This window comes from Hypomesus transpacificus, unplaced genomic scaffold, assembly GCF_021917145.1.
Source record: "Hypomesus transpacificus isolate Combined female unplaced genomic scaffold, fHypTra1 scaffold_27, whole genome shotgun sequence".
In the NCBI taxonomy this organism is placed as follows: Eukaryota; Metazoa; Chordata; class Actinopteri; order Osmeriformes; family Osmeridae; genus Hypomesus; species Hypomesus transpacificus.
Window position 1 is genome coordinate 487,585 of NW_025813796.1, and position 22,454 is coordinate 510,038.

A 22,454-nucleotide genomic window follows, 5' to 3' on the forward strand; every position below is an offset into this window, starting at 1 on the left:
GATACAAGAATGAAGCAATTGGTGGATAATGGACTGACAGTAAGAGATACATGGGCAAATCAAATCGAGTTTATCCTAGCATCGGTGGGCTATGCCGTTGGACTTGGAAACGTCTGGAGATTTCCATATGTATGCTTTAGGGGTGGTGGAGGTAAGTGGAAAAAATACATCCAAAGCTTATAACTTTCAACAATTTGCTTGGACTGCATTTTTATTACACTGTTCCTGGGTAGAATACTGTAGCCTACAGACAGTTCCTTGACACTAACCACCAACATATTTGTAATGTAGTAAAGACACCAAGTATCTGATCCAAGTAAATCACTTTTAACGAATGAACAGATGAATGAACTACAGACCAGTAATCCAGAATTGTGATCAGAAACATATGGGGGTTAGTTCAGGTTCCACAGGTACGGTGGGGTCAGGGACAGGAGCACACAACGCATGACTTCCGTTTTTTAGAATAATCCCTGAGAAATAAAACCAAGGCCGTACAGCCATGGGGCCGAAAGGGGGGACGAAATCTGCTCGGGTCTGAGGGTCCCCCCTTAAATGTAATTTCTTTTTTAGTGATACATTTTTTTCATGATACATATTTTAGGATAATTTCTGACAACGTGCGTGGTTGCCTGTCGTAGCATAGCACATTTATATTTTATTTAGGTTTTTATATCAATATATTCGGGGGGACATTTTGACCAGATTTGAATTATATATATTATGATTTTGGCCCTGAATAAACCCCTTTCAAATGTCTGATGGACACAGGTCATGACTCAGCATTCACCAACTAAAATATCTAACTTAGTTGAAGAGACATGTAAATGTTTTCCAGCGATGTTTACATATTTAATGTATCCCCCCCCCCCCCCCCTCCAGGAGCCTTTCTCATTCCATACATCCCTGTGATGTGTCTCTGTGTTGTTCCATTGGTGTTCATGGAATTCACTCTGGGCCAATATACAAGAACAGGCCCTGTGCAAGCTTTACACAAAGCCTGTCCTTTGATGAAAGGTATGGAAACATGTGAAAGCATTTCAGACGACATTGGCATACTCTTTATCCTCTGCAAGAAATTAGGAACTTGCTCATAGCTGTGACAAATATCTTCAGATGCATGTGGTATACCACGGTAGAAAAATGAATCACAAAATTATGTCAAGTCAGATGTATTCTACTTTACATTGAGTCATTTAACAGACGCTCTTATCCAGAGCGACTTACAGTAAGTACAGGGACATTCACCCCGAGGCAATTAGGGGGCAAACAGTCTTGCCCAAGGACACAACGTCAATTGTCACGGCCGGGAATCGAACCAGAAACCTTCAGATTTATTGCCCGATTCCCTAACCGCTCAGCCATCTGACCCATTCTGTTTTCACACGCAGGAGTAGGTGTGGCATCCGTGGTGTTGTCCTTCATCATATGCACTTATAACAACACAGTCCTGACCTGGGCCTTGTACTACCTTTTCAACTCATTTCGAGCTACTCTGCCTTGGCAGCTCTGCAACAACACGTGGAACGTTCTGGACAACTGCTCTAGTTCCCTTGGGAACTCCACACACCAACAGTCAGCCACACAGCAGTTCTTTGAGTAAGCCCAATTTCACAGGCTCAGTCTTATTGAGCCAATGCGGTTATATTCTCTGTACACTTCACTAAAGGATTTGAACTTGATGGTCCAGCCATAGGCTTCTGGAGATCACTGAGGGAATAGAGAGTGTGGGCAGCTTGAGATGGGAACTGTTTGGTGTCCTTTTGTTGGTGTGGCTCATCATCTATCTCTGCATCTTCAAAGGAGTCAAATCCACCGGCAAGGTTTGAACCGGAGATTACTCACATCCATGTCGTAACAGTTTGAACGATTCAAAGGATGAGCGAGGCCGATATATCATCTACTTTCAGTACTGCATGCCTTTCGAACATACCCTAACAGCGTGTTCAAGCTTTAATACCATGTTTTGTGAGCTTCTGTGTCTCTGTACGACATGTCCATCACCAATATTTCTTTGTGAATGTCCACACAGGTAGTATACTTCACAACATTGTTTCCATACATCGTCCTCTTAGCCCTGCTGATCAACAACGTCCGACTGCCAGGAGCTGTGGATGGCATCGTCTTCTATCTGACCCCTAAGTGGCACAAACTGGTTGACGTCCAAGTGGGTGGAGAAGATTACTGAAAGTTACGACTTTGCAGAAGTGCAAGTTTTGCACCGTAATGTCTTTGTTATCTCGCTAACCCCTCGGTCGTTCAAACAGGTCTGGATTGATGCCACTGCTCAGGTCTTCTACTCTATTGGGGTGGGTCTGGGTGTCATGGTTTCCTTGGCCAGCCATAACAAATTCAACAACAACATGCTCAGGTATGGAGTAGAATGTGGTTTTGTTCAGTGATACTGGCCAAACCCCTAGTCATCAACACAACTAATTTAATTATGTTTTGTGTTCCTCCGCAGGGACGCAATTGTTGTCTCCTTGGCAAATTCGGTAACCAGTATTTTTGCAGGTTTCGTCATGTTTTCTGGCATCGGATACATTTCTCACGTACATCAACTTGACGTGGAAAAACTGGCTGTTGGAGGTAATTGGCAAGTGAGATTGAAAGTCAATTCAAATTTATTTATAAAGCACATTTAAAAACAACTTAGGTCAGCCAAAGTGCGTATTGTCAAAACATATAACCAGCTAGACATATTTATAGGACATGACGAACAAACAAAAATTCCTACCCAATTGCAGACTCGAATGCTAAAGAAAAAAGATAGGTCTTAAGGTGGGATTTGTGTGAACTGATTCCAATCAATGTAACATAAGTGATGTCTTAACTCCTCTTCAGTTGTGTATGTGAACGCAAACACTAAAGAAGGGGTAGTCTGCTCTTAGATTTTACAATGTAACACTTCAGTGTAATGTTTGCTTTTGTCCCAGGGCCTGGCTTGGTGTTTGTGGTTTACCCTGAGATCTTCTCCACGATGCCTGTGGCCCAAATGTGGGCGTTCTTGTTCTTCCTCATGCTGATGAGCTTGGGCCTGGATAGTCAGGTACAGGAACATACACACGTACAAACACACACAAACACATCGACAAACGCTTGATCTGAATGACTTGGATTGCTGCTGTTTTGTAGTTTGGACACATGGAGCTTTTGGTGACTTGCACGATGGATACCTTTGGGCCTAAGATTCTGTCTGTGCTAAGGAAAAGGGAATTGGTAGCTTTATCCCTCTGCATCTTTACATGTCTCCTTGGTCTACCCTACATTATGCAGGTGTGTACAAGTACTGTATACCCACATTCAGCTTTATCTGTTGTTGACTTTCTGTTGCATTACACCATCCTTCATGTCACGGGCTGTACAGTACAAAGATGTGATTACTTTGTGTTGGAAGCAGTGATGTAGCTTTCATCTATACAGGGTGGTGTCTACATCTTCCAGCTGATTGACTATGCTGTCGGAATATCACTCCTATTAATCTCTTTATGTGAGGTTATAGCCATCTGTTGGATATTCGGTAAGCATTCAAATGAATAGACTTTGTGAAAATTGTTCTCTTTTCATCTAGATGGTCACATGTTCTTGAACAATTTGCTTCTGAACAATTTTGCAGGTGTGCCACGGCTTATTGTTATGGTAAAGAAGATTCTGGGTAAGCCCCCAAATATCTTTTTTAAGGCCTGCTGGTTGGTGGCTTCGCCTCTGTTGATTATGGTAGGTACCAACTAAGTGGAACATACTCATGGTCTCACAATTTCTGACCTTTTGTTACACTACAGCACAGCTGATTCATGATCTCATTAAATCTTGTTTACTAATGTGCTCTGTCGGCAGGTTATCTTGGTTACGAGCATGGTTCAGCACGCCCCTCTTCATTATGGGAAGTCTTACCGCTTCCCAGGATGGGCAGAGGGCATCACGTGGATCGTCACCTTCCTGTCCGTGATGTGGATCCCTGTAGGGGCGGTGCATGAGCTGCTCTCTAGGAAAGGAACATTTATGGGCGTAAGTAGAGCAATCGTCAACCAAATTTCATTGAAGTGTTGAACGACGCACTCTCAGCGAGTATGAGTATGTGCGGCGATGATCGGCATTCGGACCAACCCTCAACTACTGTCTCGCCTGTGACCCAGTGCACGCTTGGGGTCTCACGTTTCCATAGGTTTGTGCGCGGAGTTCACACGTTCGGTTTTCAGGTTTGCAGCTTTTGCTCCCTTGGAGGGAACCGAACTACACAAAACTAACCACGGTGTCGCGACGTCACTGGGCTTAATATAACATCAAGGGGTCTTTTATAGCAGCATTGATGTTTTGGTCTTTGAAGTGGGCTTGCTTGCCCTTATTCCCCCGCCATGTTATTTAGGACATGACACCGCACCTGTGAGAGAGAGTGAGCCTGGACAGTGAATCTTCAAAACCCTGTTTTGCGTAAACACCAGTGTAGACCAATTATTAACTTTACGCTCTTGTTGGCTAGTGGTAACTGATTTTAATTATTGTACTCCCTGTGAAATATTTTCTTTTACTGTTACTTGCTTTTCCACAGGTACACTTACACTTATAGCGATTCATGTTGTTTAATTGTAACTGGTTTAACTACATGCTTTTATGGTTCTTCCCTTTGGCACTTATTTTGGTTGTTCACAATGTGTGCTTCATGTTTTGGCTACCCGCAATGTTTTGGGGCTATCTTGTTGTTATTATCAGTGACCTATGCACTTTGTAAAGCTCTCTCTTGGAAGTCGCTTTGGATAAAAGCGTCTGCTAAATGAATAAATGTAAAATGTCAAATTAGCTGGTCGCGATTCCCGAGGACTCACCTTGTTATTTGCGTGGGCCGCTGTGTGCGTCTCTGGAACCGGAGGAGGGCCCACCAGTGAGGACAGACAACGACTGTCTTTTCAAAGGGTTATTGTAAAAAAAATTGAAAAACAATACAAAAGATTCAAACCTTATCCTCCTCTACTGAGGCGACTTTAAAAATAACAAATCGGGAGCCTAGTGCTGCAATATAACAACTGTAAACTCAACAAGACTTTGGACTGTAAGACCAAGACCAAGACTTTAACAGACTGTCAGACTAAGAAGACAACTCAGAGTGCTCTAAGACTGAGCCTGCTGCCCCAGATGGACTACTTCTCCAAATTTGTGGTCAGTCTCTAACATATTGTGTTCTAAGAAACCTATAGCTCCCTGTGTTCTCTCAATGCAAACTATTCTTACCACATCCTATGCAAACGGTCATACCGAACCATTCTGCCTCAAACGTTTTAGCAGTCAGCAGTTATAACACATCTATCTAAAATGCACATCTACAAAAATGTATTCAGAATAAAAAGGTAAAAAAAAATCTAAAAAATTTGGCAAGCTATTTCTAACATATCTTAAAACATATGTAAGCTATTTCCTAAAAACATTTTATGCCAATGTACATTTTATGTAGTAACTAAATATTCATATGCAAGAAAGAAAAAAAAAAAGTGCAAAAGTCGATATATTTATGCAAGGAATTAATGCAAAAGTCGATATAAGTATGCAAGAAATTCTAAAACACATCATAATGCAAATGCTCATTTTATCTAATAAACATCACTCTTTTTTGTCTGTTTTTATTCATCATTTCTTCAAAGTACATTCAAACAAAGGCTCCTTTTTTCACATTTCCAAAATAAACAATCAAATACATTGAAAGTATTTCTTTGATATCGGTGGATAAGACTGGATAAGAATCTTTTTGTTGTGTTATAAATGCACTCCCTCTCTCCTGATGTAGAGATTGAGGGCGTCCGTTATTCCCAAACTGAATCTGGAGGAGAAGTCTTCTTTGTTTGTTGGTGAAGAAACATGCCAGGGCATAGGATCATCTGAATCCTGTCCATCTGAGATCAACCCACTAAATGACAAAAGCCTGACCATGACATGATATATGTGTTTGTTTTGTCATATATATGACCTGTTTTGTTATATATATATGACCTGTATTCCCTCTCCCAAGACATACAATGTTGTATTGTCTCGTCCACATACGAGTAGCCATATGACAATTCTGCATACAGAATTGTGTTCTTAATAAAATTGGTTCATGGTTGTTACTGTATAATCAATATCAATGTCTTTGCAAGGATTCAACTCCATACACACCCAGCCATTCCCATGTCTTCTCATGCCCTCAGCCGGTTCTCAAGACCTCAGACTCACCTTGACAATGTCTCAGGATTTGAAGCTGTCTGGACATTACATTTACATTTATATATACAGTATGTGTATATATATATATATATATATATATATATTAAAATTGTAGTGTTTTTTAAATTTATTATCAGTGTTTGTACAGTTTAATTTGTACATATGTCCTGGCATACTTACAGTAAATATGTGAAAGAACTTTCCACCAAGCACACCACAGTGAACTGATCCATCTCTTATGTCCACTAGGTGTTCCAGTTCCCTAGGATAAACTCATGGACAGTTACACAAGAATTGTGCAGAAACATAAGTGCAGCAAAGCACACAAACAACTGTTTTCACCATGATTAGGTTCAAGAATGTCGAACATTCATAGATTTAACAGCATAAGCGCATTAATCTCCTATTGTCTGCAAGCATTAAGTAAAGATAATTAATCGGCTAAGAAGGGGTTGGTAGTGTGGTTGTCAGCAGCATATTAGATGTAATAGATAACAAATGTAATGTATTTACATGTTCACATTTTAGCCTGTCAAATGTGATGTGTTTTGTGTTTCACACACCTTTAATATAGCCTATTTGCAACAGCACATAGATCTTTGTCACCATGGCAACTGCAAGGATGAGTGTGGGGGAGAGAACACTGGTGAGAAAATGTAGAGCAACAGTCAACAGTGATAGCGATGTGGAGATCATCACCAGCTTCTTTGTGGAAACGCGATTAGAATTGCATAGACTCATGAAACAGAAATGCAGACATTGTAATGACGGAACAATCAGGAAGCAAAGGACAAAATAGGTGAGAACAACAAAACTATCATCAGCATAAATCATTCATGCCACTATAAGGGTCTTGGGCCAATAGGAATGCTAGGATGATTTGTGTAGGGAGGAGCAATTGGCTCTATAAGGCTGATGACTGGATGCTGCGAGAAAAGTGACAGTTGAGGGTGGTAATCATTGGAAACCACCTGCTGTTAACTGAACGAAGACAGACCTGAACAGAAGAGGACTCCCACTCTGACTGCTATAAGGTAGGTAATAAAACGTCACTGCATTTATACTTTCACTGGAATCTTTTTTGCATTTGTTGTTATAATTCGGAGGCAAAGAAACTGTTCTGTGGATTACATATTTATCTATTAAATATGTACATGTATTAAGTAATGGAAATCACTGATTCTAGGAAGGTTATCATTTCAGAAGGGTACTAATTATAGGCATTCTATTTTGGCATCAAGAACAGAGTGTGCTTTGCTAGATGGAGATGCGTATCCCAACCTGTTGATTTTGTTTGGACGAATGGATTCAGTGTTGCACATTACTGGTGTGGATGCATGCAGCAAGTTCTAGATTTGACATTCTAGTCAATGTGTTTTGTTGTTTTTGAGTTGACGCGTGATGTGTTCCATGCGTGGTTTGGAAGGGCAACAGGGCATGTGATTGACTATAATCCCAGTTTGAATAGGAGAGATTATCATCGACTCTTGACTGCCCCTGTTGAATTAGTTGAGTTTTGTCAGCCATTGTAAATTAGGCTGATCTGCAATACTGTCACCACCATGCTTCATTTGGCCTGATTCAAAACAACCCCAAATCAAAACAACTATGCTGGCTTGTTCATCCACTCTCATTTTTCTTGATACTATACTTTGATGATGATATCTGTTTTCTTTCTTAGCCGTCCTTATCTTTGATATCAAGACAAATGCCAACCTAATAATGCATATAACACAAGACCTGTTTTTTCTTGTGCAGAACTCTCCAGTCATGATTAGCCAGCAGAAGCTTTTTATCCTATGGACATGGATGCTACTCGTGGCGACCTTATGCCCGGGTGTCCAGCCCAGACGCGGGGGCGGGTTCAAGGGGCGAGGGAAGGGTGTGGGTCTGGGAGGCAAAGCTCCACCTTCCCAGAGTCGTGGCTCCTCAAAGCAGGGGTTGAAGCTGGCCGGCGCCGCCGCAGCCGGAGCCCTGGGAGGAGCTGCCATTGGCTACGGGCTGGGATCCCTCGGTAGGCCGGGACATGGTTACGGGCGTGGCTATGGAACCGACTCCGATGGCTACTACCCAGAGGGCCAGGGCTTTCACAACCAGTCTGACTGGCGCCTGTACAGAAGTGCTGCTGACCCTGCGACCAAGAGCAACGTCATCGCCACGCTGGGATCTGCACTGCTTCTCTGTCTAGGTGGCTGGATGAGGGCTTTCTAGTCACATCCCGTTCTTAGGGAAACTCGGCTGATTCTGAAATAAAAGGTTACTTAGAACCGATTGGTCTTGCCGTTCTTGGGTATCAGGATTCTTAATTGGATAATAGCAACATCTGAAGGCCCACTGGGACTGTTGTAAACCTCTGGGACCTCATTAGCAGGGTGTGGCTGGGTTATGTTATTGTGAATGTGTAGTGATGATGTGCGACTATAGAGAGGGGAGAGGCCTGGGTAATGTTCAGCTGCCTTTACTGTAATGGGTGGAAAGAGCGAGAAGGAATAGTTCATTGCTCATGTGCATCTCCTTTGCTGTAAATGTTACTGTTAAAGGACATTCATCTTAGTGTTACTTGTGTAGGCAAGAAAAGTCATACAAATGTTGGATGAACACTGTAACGCACTGGGTTTCGGGAACTTCAGTTAATAAAGATGCCTTTGTTGATGACGGGAAATAGTTTGAAATATGTCTGAAAAATAGATGCCTGTACAGGGTCTTTGTATTCGTCTTCGTGTGACTGGAGGCAAGGAAAGTCATACAAATACAGTTGATAGACAGTCACGCACTGCGTTTCAAGAACTTCAGTTTACAAAGATGCCTTTGTTGTTGAAAGGAAATAGTTTAAAAAATGTCTGAAAATAGACCCCTGTACAGGGTATTTGTATGCATCACACAATAAAACTACAGACTGAATATGGCATCCTGTTATTTAATAGCGAGTGAAATGCTTTTAACAAGCGTAGTAACTATAGACATCCCTTCTTATTGTGAAATGTCCTGGTAAGAACTGCTCAGTACCATTTTCCCTTGAAGCAACTAGTTACCTAGCAACAATGTGATTACCTAGAATGTGCTTTGAATGTGTTGTTTTGTGTGACTAGGCTGATGATTACCAAATCTAAATGTACACCAGGAAGAACAACACACAATAATGGTAATCAAAGATTGTGACTGTGTAATATGTGTTATATATATATAAATAATAGTACATAATATTATTAATATGTATATAAATTATATGATTATATAATATATATAGAGTCTTTTCACAGCAACCAGAAAATAAGCACAAAACCACTCATATTTGACCTTCAAGACTTTAAGCATACCAAAGTCATAGCAGTATTGGAGGAATACATTCTAAAGAGCAATAAAAAGACATCTTATTTCTAAGTTACAGCCGATGTCATGTCAACTGGTACATGCTTGAGAAAAAAAATTATATTTCATCGAATATTGATCCTTGAGTGAAGTGAAATAAGTGCACTTCAGATAAGGAAAGCAGGGCAAGACATCTGGAGTGCAGTGGAGACGGGAGGGAGACGATTGCAAACGGAGTGGACAAACAATGAAAACGCACACTTCTTTCAATGAGAAAGTGTTTACAAAACTGACCACCATGAACATGGAGGCCACAAGGAGACCACAAGACACAGACACAGTTCAATTGCAGAGATCTGCCCTAAAGAGTTCATACATTGCCGCTTACCAGATGGCTATAATTAAGACGTTTCCGTGAAATCGTACATTACTACAATGATAGTTGTATATAAGTATATTATGTTTGCGTAATACTGTTTAGCGTTTTCCTGATTACATAAGGTATGTTTTGTTTACAGTCAATGAACAAACTTGCAATGGAAAGGATTATATTAGTGACAACAGGGTTTAATACATATAAATGCACAAAGTATACAGTATGTTATCATGCATTTGCACGGACCTATTATTATTTCATGTAAATACAGTGTTTTCTTAAAAGTACTGGGATTCAAGCTGCTCTACCACAACTGGATGCCAAAATATGAAGACAATAAATACTAAAAAAATAAACTGCACCTACAATAAGAAAACCAACTAAAAATGGAATTAGTGCAAACTTTACAGTAGTACAATGCGATGGGGTCAAGAGAGTTAAAAAGATATCAAAAACCTCATAAAGGCTCGGCTAAATGATGTGACACCCTGACTCCTTCCATGTCTCACTGTCCCTAAACTTTTGAAATTTGTGTCAGTTAACGAATGACCTCATTCTTTGGCTGAGAGGCCTGTCCCTGTCCCTGTCCCTTCCTAGTTACTCGTGTGTGACCCATCCTACCCTCATCGATCAACCCGGTGATGAGGTTAGTGTAGGACATGTGGATATCCTCGAGGGCTTTGTGCATGCGTGTCCTGGATTTAGTGCAAGAGAAGAGTACTGCTCAGGACCATGAAGAGGATCGCGACCTGCCGGATGAGCCCTTGGCTGAGATGATTGCTACGGCTAGGCTGGGATTCGCTCATGCGCTGCGCCGCCTGTTTCTGCAGGAATCTCTCCGAGTAGTTCATGTAGAGCTCCACACAACGCCGCGCCTTGATTTGCTCCACCAAGGCTGGGTAGCCGATCTCCTCGATCCCGACGACGTCGCCGTCATCCTCTGGTGCCGCCCCGCCCCGCTCACTGGGAGTCGGAGGATTCGGCGTCTCAGTCACGTTTGGGCTGTTGTCTCCGTCACCCTGAGGGTTTATCTTCTGTATGCCCTGGTTGCTAGGGGTAACCTGTACGCCGCCGTCCTGTTTCTGAAAAAGGTCCGTCCTTTTCATGCAGGTGTCCATAAAGCTGACATAGGTCTGCGCCTCCGCTGGGGGGTTGAAGACGTAGTCGCGCCCGAAGTCGTTTTCGTCGGTGGATTTCGACCCGTAACGGCGGTACATGTAGTTGTTGTAATATTGCTCCTCCTCTGGATTACGGAAGTTAAAGTGTGGCTTGGGATAGCGGCCGAGCCCGTAGCCGATAGCCATCCCTGCCACGGCTCCGACACCAGCTGCCATCATAGCCTTCTTGGCAAAGCCCTGAGATTGCTGAGAGGGGTTGTAGCCCATGCCTTGAACCGAGCGTGAAAAGGGTGAACCCCCACCCTGTCCATAACCCCCACCCTGTCCATAACCCCCACCCTGTCCATAACCCCCACCCTGTCCATAACCCCCACCCTGTCCATAACCCCCTCCATAACCTCCTCCTCCTCCATAGCGGGGGCTGAGAATCTTACTATCAGGGTTCCTGTTGGGGTATCCTCCTCCATAGCCTCCACCCGGATAACCACCTGGCTGACCCCAGCCTCCTCCTCCTCCGGCGGCAGGGTACTGGTTGGGGTAGCCTCCGGCGGCCGGGTAACCTCCTGCTGCTGGGTACTGGTTAGGGTATCCTCCTCTGCCTTGGTTGGGATAGCCACCAGCAGCGGGATAGCCACCAGCAGCGGGATAGCCACCAGCGGCAGGATAACCGCCAGCGGCAGGATAACCGCCAGCGGCAGGATAACCGCCCCCAGGGTTCTGGTTTGGATAACCTCCTGGATTTACGCCTCCCCTTCCTGGGTTCTGGTTGGGATAGCCACCTGCCGCAGGGTAGCCACCTGCCGCAGGGAAGCCACCTGCTGGAGGGTACTGCTGGTTAGGATTTTGATTGGTTCCCCCTTTCCCAGGATAACTACCACCTGCAGGGTAAGGGTTGGGGTTCCTGTTGGGAGTTTGTGGCTGTCTGGGGTAATTTGACTGAGTGTTTGTAGTTTTTGATGGCTTGCTGCTGGAGGTTTTCTTGCCGCTACTGCTGCTACCGCTCCTCTTGGCCCACGTAGAGTCAGTATGCAGGACAGCGATGAGTGTCAGAGACACGAAAAAGAAAACACACAGCTTCCCCATCTCTGACCTGGAAAAAAAACTACAATGAGGCTCATCCGTTACAAGACATTTTAATATAGGCCTACTTTTCCTTTTGTAGTTAAATGTCTATTTTAACCGTGACAGCGCTGCTCTCTATTAATAAATGACTGAAATTAGCTTATTCCAGAGATCGACATATTTATTTTTAAAGTTAGGTCAGTGAGGATGGGTGTACCTCAGTGAGGATCGGTATAGAATTGGTCTTATTTAGACGTTCAATTCAATGAATAGAATGATGCCCTAGCTGTTTTCGATTTTCAAAGCGCTCTCTGAAACGAACTGCAGCCTACTTGGTTAGAGCCTCGTTTAAGACATAGTAACATGGGATTAATACATTAAGACAATCGTTAAGGATAATAGGTTGACCAAAACAATTAGCTATATTTCCACTGACAATTTCGTTCGGAATTTCGACGAAGCTCTTGAATTAAAACTGCGCACAATGACATGGCCTACTGTAGCCTATCTAAGCGATGACAGATACACAGTCTATATTATTATATATAAGAAAACCAATATGAACTCGGAAATATCATGTGAAAATGTTACATTTTACATTAAAGCAGCAGCTGTTGGTTATATAACGTACGTAGCGACAACGTCCGTTATTTAAGGCTAAAAAAGGCGGTGGGACTGAGCCATGACAAATTGTGAAAGACCTCATCTTCTTTCGATAACAATAATAAGCCGTTCTTACCGAAATTACTGTTGTTATTTCCTAATAAATTCGTGGTTCAATCAGTTTGTGTCCCTGTCGTAATTTAGCTGTCCCTTCCACCCGTTGTTGTGTTTATTATAACTGGAAATCGGGAGTGGCTCTCCACAGTCATCTTTAAGGGGAACGGTCAGAGCTCCTCCTCCTTTTCGCACCACGCAGTGCACGTGATTTAAAGACATTGGGTATTTCAACGCATATACGAATGGCCTCCATATAATTTAACCTACCCCTATAGAATGAACCCTATCATTTGTTAATAAATATATGAGAAAAATAAATAGGTTTCACTTGGTGTTTTAACTTCTGAAAACGGCCACTAGGGGCAGTACTAGAATAGTCGACAACCTCTTTAGGAGAATCTACAATGGTCAATCTTCTAAGCACAATGTATTTAGCTTTTTTTGTTAAGACTTATGTAAAACACAGATGGCGTGTAAATTGAATAAAGGGATAATGATTCAATACTTATTATATCAAATCACAAACAATGATCGGCAAATCTGGAAAGAAATGCTTCTGAATCATATACACCCATCAACATTTTTGTTTCAGTCATTAATTCGGGTTTATGAGCACAACTGCAAATACCTGAGAGAAACTTGAATCAAATGCACTATTTTGATCATTTGTTCCATTGCGCAGACACTATGCCTACATCTAAGAAAAAAACTACCTCTCATGCTTAGATTGGCTCGCGTGCGCAGAAGCTTGTGACGTCGCAACAGATTTACCAGGACCCGTATCTAGCCAAGTCCGACTCCGAGGTCGGTGGATTCGACCGAGAAGAGAAACAATGTCTGTCAAAATGGTGCACACTGGAGGAACCGAGGCTATGTCCACCAACATTTAAATAACCGCTGCTAATTAATCTCACAGGACAACAGGACTTCCACACAGTCGTAGTAGCCCAATTTGACCAACACTGCTGTATTTAATTCAGAGGTGGCGACAGTCAAAACAGATGGTGGACGGATAAGCGGCTAGTCTCCAAAGTATACGGGACGCCTGTAGTGGGCTCGGAAAGGTAAAAACCGGGCGCTCGTTCTTGGGGATGTTATCTGTACTCTCTTATAGCAGACTGGTTGCGAGGGCTGTCCTCGGCGGACTATCTCAAACGGATGGTCGGGACTACAGCTTGATCACAGCAAGTTGTGGTTTTGGGAAAGACTTTCGTAAAGGCATCTTGAAGAAAGGGATGTGCTACGGAGACGATGCCTGTTTCATAGCCAGAAATAAGTCCGCAGACGTCTTGGGTAAGATTATATTCTGTGTTCCAATTGCTATCTTGCTTGTGTCAAACACACAACTAAATTACACCTTTAAATTAACGACAGTGCCCTTAAAGAAACTGAAACGGAGTTGTATGACCTTCACTTCAGTTAGCACGTGTCGCCCACTCATGAAAACACAACAACCCCCACCCATTGTGCAACCCTGGTTTAACCTCTACGATCTTAATTTCACAGTTATTTTCCCTGTGCAGTACTTACCCTTTTACACGTAACAAAATGTTCGACCATACTAACCGTAATAAAGAAAGCGTGGTGCAGGGATAAAACAAAATTGCCAACACTATATAGAAAAGAAACGCCGACGACCTTTCACCTACAAATGAGTGAAGTGCATTTGAGTTGTAGCGCTGCTGGTGGCTACAATATGATATTAATAGACTAGCCTTTACGAGTCAAGATAATCGTGAGTGAAATGTTGCATTTGCTCACTGCAAAAAGCATATATTATTTTAAATAAACAAACGTCACGTTTTTTTACGCATAGTGTTCGCAAGTTTAAGAGCTCTTTCTCATTATACATAGAGCAATCTCACACAATCAGGGACGACAATATGGTTAATTACTGGCTCGTGTAACGTTTTCTTGTTGTTGATATTGTTTTTCTGTACTGTAGGCTTCTCTAGTTTTAAAGGTCAGTATGGTTGGGCATGGAGGCAGCCATGTTGCTAAGACTTCTAGCTTCACAGGCTATAAATGAAAACTGACTATTTGAGTGACTGACTATTTACTGACTATTAGTTTCCTCGGCTATGTGTTGATTATGTAGCTCGTGTAAGTTAGCATTTGTAAGTGATGGCTGCAAGACGTCAAGTTGATAGTAAAAACGCAGGATGAGTCATCGCAACAAGTCGTGCGGATCAAAATTGATGCAGTTAAGTGCTGTCCCACAGTGCTACTGTCTCTGTAAAGCAAGGATACTTAAATCTCTATGATTTCATATTTTTTGGTCAATTTGCACTCTTCAGAGAATCAACATGCTTGTAAGACTTCCATTGAGTGATGAGCTCAATCCACCGTTTTTATGTGTTCATTACCTTGTTTGAAGGATTCGATAAGGTGTCAGTTTTAGTATATGTCAAATTGTGTGGAAGGCAGAAGTCGCTAGCCATGGTTTTCGACAGAGACTCACTGGTGTTAACATTTCTGACAGGAAACATTTCTGTTCAGTCTGCTGCTGATTTAAGACCACAAACAAACCTTGAACTGTAGCTCAAGGCAGGCTATACAGGAATTATTTAAAATCTCCCAGGAATGCATAGATTTAGCTGAAATACTGTATTACGGGGTGCATTTATGGTGCATGTCTATTGCTATCAGAATGACTTAAGGATTGGCATATGAAAATGTGTGTACAGGTGCGATTGAAAGGGTAAAACGGTCCTCGATGTGGCTGACCGTGGAAGAAAGTCTGTCCTGGTCTTTGTCTTCTAGATGATGTAGCTTAGAGCAGCTGCCACTTAGAATGACAATGGTGTGTCTGCCTGGCCAGATGGAGAGTTGTGTATTTAAGAGGTTGGAATGTGACACCATTTGGTTGTCTGGAAAACACCTCCTCAAAGGTCTCTGGGGCGCGAGCAAAGATGGATCTCAACACCACCTGCAGCGATTCATCTCATTTCTGACGTCCGTCCGTCCCCCTTCCCCTCCCCCAGGTGTAGCGGACGGCGTGGGGGGCTGGCGGGACTACGGCGTGGACCCGTCGCAGTTCTCCACCACCCTGATGAGGACGTGCGAACGCCTGGTGAAGGAGGGCCGCTTCACCCCCAGCAGCCCGGTGGGGATCCTCACCTCGGGCTACTATGAGCTCCTACAGAACAAAGTCCCGCTGCTCGGTAAGAGAACCCACACGTTGACATGCCTGACCGGCCAGCCCACCTGTTGAAGGAAATATGGGGGGGGGGGGTGAAAAAGGAGTAGAAAAGAGTAGATATTTATGGTGGAGAGAGATCTGTTCCTGTTGTGGTGTTTTTCTTGTGTCTAGCCGTGATGGAATAGCTATGGGACAGCACCCCTACTTTTGACGAGACAACCTCCATGTCTGTCTGTGTGCCACCCCGGGAGTCAAACCCCTTTCACACCAAAGCAGCTGAAATGCCAGGGAAGGGAGTCGTCACAGAAATGGCCAGCGAGGTCACAGGTTTTGTTCTAAAGCCTTAGCCTGAGGTCAGATTTCAGCCGAGACCCCGCATCGCAGGGAGGGCAGCGCTCGACGTCAGCGAAGCGGCACAGCAGAGTCACGATGTTTGTCCGTCAGAAGCGACCCACTTTTTTTTTTCCATTTTGGGCGGGGTGGGGGGGGGGGGGTGGAAGGGCGCGAGGGGAACTCTTTCGCGTCGAGTAAAAGTTTCCCCTTTCAAGGTCAATTGACAGCAAGAGCTGCAGCATGCGACTGGGAACAGGGAAAGGACGGGGCCTTTTTGTTTTGGGTGTCTGTGCCAAATATGTCTTTCCAGTACTTAGCATGAGATTTCACCCCCCTCCTCCCCTCGCCATAGCAACACTTACCGGTGCCCTCAGTGGGAACAGTCTGATACAGGAAATGACATGTTTTTAAATCCCTCCCCCTTCAACCCCAGGGAGCAGCACGGCCTGTATTGTGGTGCTGGACAGGCAACGCCACCGACTGCACACGTGCAACCTGGGGGACTCGGGCTTCCTGGTGGTGCGGGCAGGGGAGGTGGTGCACCGCTCGGATGAACAGCAACACTACTTCAACACTCCCTTCCAGCTGTCCATCGCCCCCCCCGGGGCCGAGGGGGTGGTCCTCAGCGATAGGTCAGTCGCGCACCCTCCGCGCTCCCCAATCTTCCACTTGGCCGCGAAGCTGCCCCATTGCCTTTGCTCAGACGATACAGTGTTTAGACGTTTTCCTCGGGTTGAGTACGGGTTTTATTCAAAGGTACCAAGATGCTACGCATCGGTTGTAATGATCGTTTGACATTTATCGGTTGTACAGAATCAGCCCCCTCTCCCCCTCCAGCTTGACCTAGCATGCACGTGTCATAAGCTCCTAGTTCCTGGCATGAGTTTAGTTTTTTTTTTTTGCTGCATAGCCATGTGACTTCAGCTGTGCTGCCAGCAGTGTGTCGTGACAGACGCGCAAACACACACACACACACACACACACGCACTCACTAAGGGGCTCATTGGCAGAGGGTGTTGGACAAGACTGCAGTCCACAGGGCTTGTTTTTCTCTGGACTCTTTAGAGTTGAGATGATAATGTTTAGACTATGACCTCCCTGTGTGTCTCTGCCTTTCAATGGGAGGTTTCACGTTTTATAGAGCTCGGTAGTCGAGTCTGGTTAAATGTTCTTACGTGGAGGACGTGCGGTATATAACTGTTTCTCATGGTCAAAAGAACGACAGATAAGGTTACATTGTCCCCTCATGGTTCATGAATTGACAAAAACATTTGTAACTCAATCAGTCTGTTGGTCTAGGGACATAATGTGTGTAATTTAGTGTATATACAGTGGCTATAGCCAAATGGCTTGTCAAGTCTAATTTGGTCCTTGAAGGAATTCCAAACCAAATGTTATTATCTCCTTATTCTAAAATTCAATTTTTTACTTTTCCACTTTCGCACTTGTTGGCACAGGCAGCCACACCAGCAGGCTGGTTGAAGGGAGTTAGGAATAACCCAAGGGCACAGGGTTACAGACGACTTCAAGGAAGTGTAGCCGAGAACCACAGAGCATTCTGGGTGCACGAGGGGGGGGGGGAGGAGAAGGGTGGGGGCAGCTACGCCTGGGAAGGCGCGGCAGGTTTAACTATCTCGTGTGCCAGGATTAGCTATCTGGTGACTTCAGTCTTGTATTTCGTTTCTCTCTCCCTATTGCAGTCGAGGCCGGCGATCTTTCAGCCTGCCTCTTGTATCACGTTCTGTAGTGCTCGACACCCTTCTGACATGCACCCCTCCTCCCCCCCCCCCCCTCTCTCTCCGCCCACAGCCCAGAGGCAGCTGACAGTTCCTCATTTGACGTGCAGCTGGGTGACATCATCCTCACCGCCACTGACGGCCTCTTTGACAATATGCCAGACTACATGATCCTTCAAGAGCTAAAGAAACTCAAGGTACCATTTACAATTTAGTCATTTAGCAGACGCTCTTATCCAGAGCGACTTACAGTAAGTACAGGGAAAGTCTCCCTGAGGCAAGGAGGGTGAAGTGCCTTGCCCAAGGACACAACTTCATTTGGCAATGGAATCGAACCAGCAACCTTCAGATTACTGGCCTGAATCCCTTACCACTCAGCCACCTGACTCCCTTCCATGCAAAATAGATTCCCATTTCCCCAGATTTGGCACACGATTTTTAAATGTAAGCAAATAGTCTGATATGAGGACGTTGCCCTGTCGTTAGACACAGACGCAGCAAGAATTCGATTCCACTTTTGACATGTTTGAATTGTGTTTCTATTCTAACTACCTAAATATTCTAAATATTTGTCCCCTCTTCCAGAGCACCAACTACGACAGCATCCAGCAGACGGCCCAGAGCATCGCGAAGCAAGCCCACGAGCTGGCCTACGACCCCAACTACATGTCCCCGTTTGCACAGTTCGCCTGCGCCAACGGCCTGAACGTCCGAGGTGAGACAATGCCTCTGAGGTGACTCGTTGCCTCACAGGCCAGATTAGTGCCTCGCGTCGTCGTTTCGAGTTAGACAATAGAAGGGACTCACTTTTTCTTTTTTTATTCTCTTGTGTTTTGTCGATTTACAGGGGGAAAGCCTGACGACATCACGGTGCTGCTGTCCATCGTGGCAGAATACACAGACTGACGGCACGCGCCAGTGTGCTTTGGCCGGACTGTTCCTTCTGCCCCCCCCTCCCCTTCCCCCCCGAGTCTTCCACGCCTTTCGACCCCCTCTAATGTGCTCTGGTGCTTTCTGGGGTGTGGAGCCAGATGGCCAGCCACCCCCCCCCCCTCTCTCTCTCTCTCTCTCTCTCTCTCTCTCTCTCTCTCTCTGCTCCCCAGTGTGCTGTGTGGGGGCAGACAAGGGCATCTACACCCGTGCTGGTCCATGATACAGGAGGACCAGAGTGGCTCACCATGTTGCATCTTCGACATTGATGGCATCCTCCCTTCATCGGTACTGTGACTGAGGGACAGTGAAGTGAACTGGGAGGGATGGTACAGGACTAGAATGTAGGTCCTCATCTCTCCACAATAGTAATACAAGTGGAATAAAGCCATGGTTTAGGGTTAGCTGGTGTCGGCGTCGCGTAAATTGTGTGCATGTATGTGTAAGGGTTGTTCGACTGTGTCGTCATAGGTGAAAGTGAAGGACAACATTTTGGGGGGATGGGGGGGTCCGAAGAAGAGCTTTTTAGGCTGGCTCTCGTGCTGTTTGGGGTGGGATGTTTGTTTTGTGCCGGAGGGAGACCTTGGTATTGGTTGAGTGATCAAAAGGTAGGGTTAAGAGTGTCTGCTAAATGACTACGTTTTGTGTGTTGCCAGTTTGTCGTTTGGCCTGTTTACCAGGGGGTTTAGGAAGGGCAGACCAATAGGGATTGAATGTGAAGTGGGTGCTGTCTGTTCATGTCTTGTCAGAAAGCACATCTCCTTATGGGTTTGTATATATTGTTTGTCATATAATGGTGGGTGCATTCACACGGTAACGGCAAAGGTAATCAAAGCAAGAGGTGTTCACATCACACGTGTGTGCTAGATATGTACACAAATATGAATTTGTTTATCTCCACTGTTTTCAGAGGATTGAACCTTGAAGTAAATATTCTCAATCTCTCTTCCATGGGCCATAAGAATCGAAACAGAAAGTGCTGTGGATCGGGGTTTTGACGGCGCTCCACGATGTCATGTCAGAAACGTTTGCGTGTGCGAGTTTGGAATGTGTCGTCTGTTGCTGTTAGAGATGGAAGACGGGCATCTGGGAATGCTTGGAATTCAAATAGGTCAGGTCTGAATCACGAAAGGATTTATTTTTGTAACTTCATGTTATATTGTTTTCAAAAGTATGATAAAAAAAAAAAATGGTAGTAAAAGTGTGACAGACTCACAGCATGACTTGCATTTTTGGCTAGTAGAATCATACTAATTGGCCTCAACAAGAATTGGGTGTGGTATGTTTAATGGCTGTCAACCTTTTTCACCTGTCTAATAATAATGATTACTTGCTGCTTCTATTTTGTAGATCTGATGTGCGTGTAACTACATTATTTAAGTCAAACAAACGGTCAAGATTGTATTATGTTTGTGTGTGTCTGAATGTGCGTGCTGTATTTAATTCTTGCTTATGCAAGGACATTGATCATATTGTTCTGGTCTTGGTGTTCCCACCAATTCTTTACCCTCAAACTGCCCTTTTTTTGTAATGTGTACTTAATGCACTGACTTGTGAGGTCTTGGTCGATGCCGCACTTTTCCAAGCTAGCGCATAAACAAACTTAGCTCAGGATTGTCATCGTTCATTCTGTGCTGAGGGGAAAACATAGTAAATATTACCATTACATAATTCCAATTGGTTTATGAAATTGCGTATGTCATTAGGAAAGCAAATGCATCAGTCATGTGTAATAGGTTTTATTGAATGGAAGCCAGGCAACTAAGAAGTATTTTGTGCCTAAAGCAATGTTACCAGAATAGTGATTGAATCGTGATCATGGCGTTTACATGTGAGTGGCTGGTGATCCGAAAATCACAGTGCAGTTTTTTTTTGTTGCTTGAGTTGTGTTTGATCAAACCAAAGAAGGAAAGCCATAAGCACAGGCGTGACCAAGGCACTGTGCTGGAAGCGTTGCTGTCACATGAATAACTGTCACTGTATTGTTCCACTTGTGGTGGTTAAGCATACAAATATTTCCCCAAACCTTTTTAAAAGCATCATCTACAGATCAATGGTTTGCAAGAACATTAAATATACATTTTGGTTTGTTCATTTTGGGTAGAGTCGGGTGAGTTATTGAATCCCCTTTTGTCCTACTATACACATTCTGTAGAAGCATGAAGCATGAAGGTAGTCATTGTCAAAGCTGTTTGCATCATTGGAATCAGTAGCTATAACGAGGACACTCGACCTGCGCTGCCCTGCCTCCTGAATGTCTACCTGGTGTCATGCTTCATGCAACGTCACTTAGAATCGGTTCCATTGTACTCCTCTGAGACAGCTGCGATTTGTTTTTAGGGAATTTGAACGATCTGTTCATAAATCACGGCAGAGCAGATTGCAGTGGTTTGAAAGATGCCCTCGGTCACGAGCACAGATTCCGCCTTAACTAAAGAACAACCTGTATACCAATGAAGAGGCCTTTTCTGGCAGTGCAAGCCCGTCTCGTCTGGGTGTTTTCCCTCTGTGTTCAATGTGATTTACTGTATGCCTGCCCCGTCTTAGTCCGATTTTTGGCGCTGCGTCTGCAGTCCAGGCAAAGTATGATTGTGGTCCTTCCAGCAAACAATGCGTTTCGAAGAGCTACTTCTGTGTACAGTGTAAAATACAGAACTCGTTTCTGTAAATCTGTTTTCAAGTTGTAAAATATTGAAATAAAGAATATAGTATTTGTACAAAACACACTTTTATGGAATTGTTTATTTTTTGGTGTGCTTGATTCGTAGCCCCAGTCAGCCCCACCCTGCTGGGCGGCACAGTCTCATCAACCTGGCTGTTTCTGAGCTATGTTGATAGGGATATTCTACATTTGCCTCGCTATTTGCCCGATACCACTGTAAAATCCCAGGCTCGTTCTCATATCCCCAGGGAGAGACTTAGAGGAAATCATTACTCTCTAAAAACTGGCACTGGCAGAGGAGACCGGAATGAAATGATGAACAAGGGGAAAGACAGACACATTAGGCCAGTGGAGCAAATGGTAGGTTTACTAATGGCCGGTAATTCATGAAAATGCATATGATTAGGTTCTTAAAACGTTAGTGTGGCAAGTTCCCTTCACCAAAACCTAGCCTATAAAACCATAGACATCAGGAGCATAATATTTATCAAGTAACCATGTAAAATAGAAGGCTCTGTCCTATATGGTTGGAAAGCAACTGAACAGTGGTCAAAAAACGGTTGTTTGGATTGCTCAACATAATGTTTTTGACATTAAATGTTGTTTGTGTTTTGTTTTTTTTCCAGTTATGTGCTGAGATTTAGGATTACAACTGCAGAGTTTAAAAAGGTCAAAACCATAGATTTTCTGCAAATTACACTGACCTCAATTCCTTTCAGTCTTACAGAGCTATCCCAAACTGAGAAACCAGAATTCAGCCAAATGTGGCTAACATCAGCATGAACATCAAGTGTCAAACTTAGTGTGTGTATGAAGAGTGAAGCAGAGTGTGTGATGTTTTCCTGGAAACTCACCAAAACTGTGTGACTTGATC

General features: G+C 43.9%; 4 protein-coding genes across 6 annotated transcripts; 3 read left to right on the forward strand and 1 right to left on the reverse strand.

Moving 5' to 3' along the window:
* Window positions 1–9: 9 nt before the first annotated feature.
* LOC124463043 (sodium- and chloride-dependent GABA transporter 1-like) lies at window positions 10–5,926 on the forward strand. The gene is made up of 13 exons (XM_047014734.1): window positions 10–151; window positions 883–1,017; window positions 1,392–1,599; window positions 1,691–1,823; window positions 2,033–2,167; window positions 2,268–2,371; window positions 2,465–2,589; window positions 2,937–3,049; window positions 3,136–3,276; window positions 3,424–3,520; window positions 3,617–3,717; window positions 3,838–4,008; window positions 5,777–5,926. The coding sequence occupies exons 1-13, from the start codon at window positions 10–12 to the stop codon at window positions 5,924–5,926; spliced, it is 1,755 nt and encodes a 584-aa protein (XP_046870690.1).
* Window positions 5,927–7,954: 2,028 nt separating this feature from the next.
* sprn2 (shadow of prion protein 2) lies at window positions 7,955–8,976 on the forward strand. Its single transcript, XM_047014728.1, has one exon. It carries the CDS (start codon window positions 7,963–7,965, stop codon window positions 8,401–8,403), a length of 441 nt encoding a protein of 146 aa, XP_046870684.1. The 5' UTR covers window positions 7,955–7,962; the 3' UTR covers window positions 8,404–8,976.
* A 507-nt stretch (window positions 8,977–9,483) lies between these two features.
* LOC124463027 (calcium-binding protein P-like) lies at window positions 9,484–14,455 on the reverse strand. Of its 3 annotated transcripts, none has more exons than XM_047014717.1 (2): window positions 14,344–14,455; window positions 9,484–12,085 (listed from the first exon to the last, which is right to left on the reverse strand). In XM_047014717.1, exon 2 carries the CDS (start codon window positions 12,076–12,078, stop codon window positions 10,579–10,581), a length of 1,500 nt encoding a protein of 499 aa, XP_046870673.1. In that variant the 5' UTR covers window positions 12,079–12,085; window positions 14,344–14,455; the 3' UTR covers window positions 9,484–10,578. The 3 variants fall into 3 exon arrangements, with proteins under 3 accessions (XP_046870673.1, XP_046870672.1, XP_046870671.1); XM_047014716.1 differs by having other exon boundaries at window positions 14,308–14,454; XM_047014715.1 differs by lacking the exon at window positions 14,344–14,455 and adding an exon at window positions 12,797–12,944 and having other exon boundaries at window positions 10,048–12,085.
* Window positions 13,521–21,012, forward strand: LOC124463034 (protein phosphatase PTC7 homolog). Its single transcript, XM_047014725.1, has 6 exons — window positions 13,521–14,070; window positions 15,762–15,941; window positions 16,686–16,884; window positions 18,062–18,185; window positions 18,574–18,703; window positions 18,836–21,012. Exons 1-6 carry the CDS (start codon window positions 13,869–13,871, stop codon window positions 18,892–18,894), a joined length of 894 nt encoding a protein of 297 aa, XP_046870681.1. The 5' UTR covers window positions 13,521–13,868; the 3' UTR covers window positions 18,895–21,012.
* Window positions 21,013–22,454: the final 1,442 nt, after the last annotated feature.

Coding starts and splice junctions, on each gene's coding strand:
- LOC124463043 (XM_047014734.1), top strand. CDS start 10: ATGAAGCAATTGGTGGATAATGGACTGACAGTAAGAGATACATGGGCA. Junction 1,824..2,032: donor GAGTCAAATCCACCGGCAAG/GTTTGAACCGGA, acceptor ATGTCCACACAG/GTAGTATACTTCACAACATT. Junction 2,372..2,464: donor TTCAACAACAACATGCTCAG/GTATGGAGTAGA, acceptor GTTCCTCCGCAG/GGACGCAATTGTTGTCTCCT.
- LOC124463034 (XM_047014725.1), top strand. CDS start 13,869: ATGTTATCTGTACTCTCTTATAGCAGACTGGTTGCGAGGGCTGTCCTC. Junction 16,885..18,061: donor GGGGTGGTCCTCAGCGATAG/GTCAGTCGCGCA, acceptor CTCCGCCCACAG/CCCAGAGGCAGCTGACAGTT. Junction 18,704..18,835: donor CAACGGCCTGAACGTCCGAG/GTGAGACAATGC, acceptor GTCGATTTACAG/GGGGAAAGCCTGACGACATC.
- LOC124463027 (XM_047014717.1), bottom strand. CDS start 12,078: ATGGGGAAGCTGTGTGTTTTCTTTTTCGTGTCTCTGACACTCATCGCT.
- sprn2 (XM_047014728.1), top strand. CDS start 7,963: ATGATTAGCCAGCAGAAGCTTTTTATCCTATGGACATGGATGCTACTC.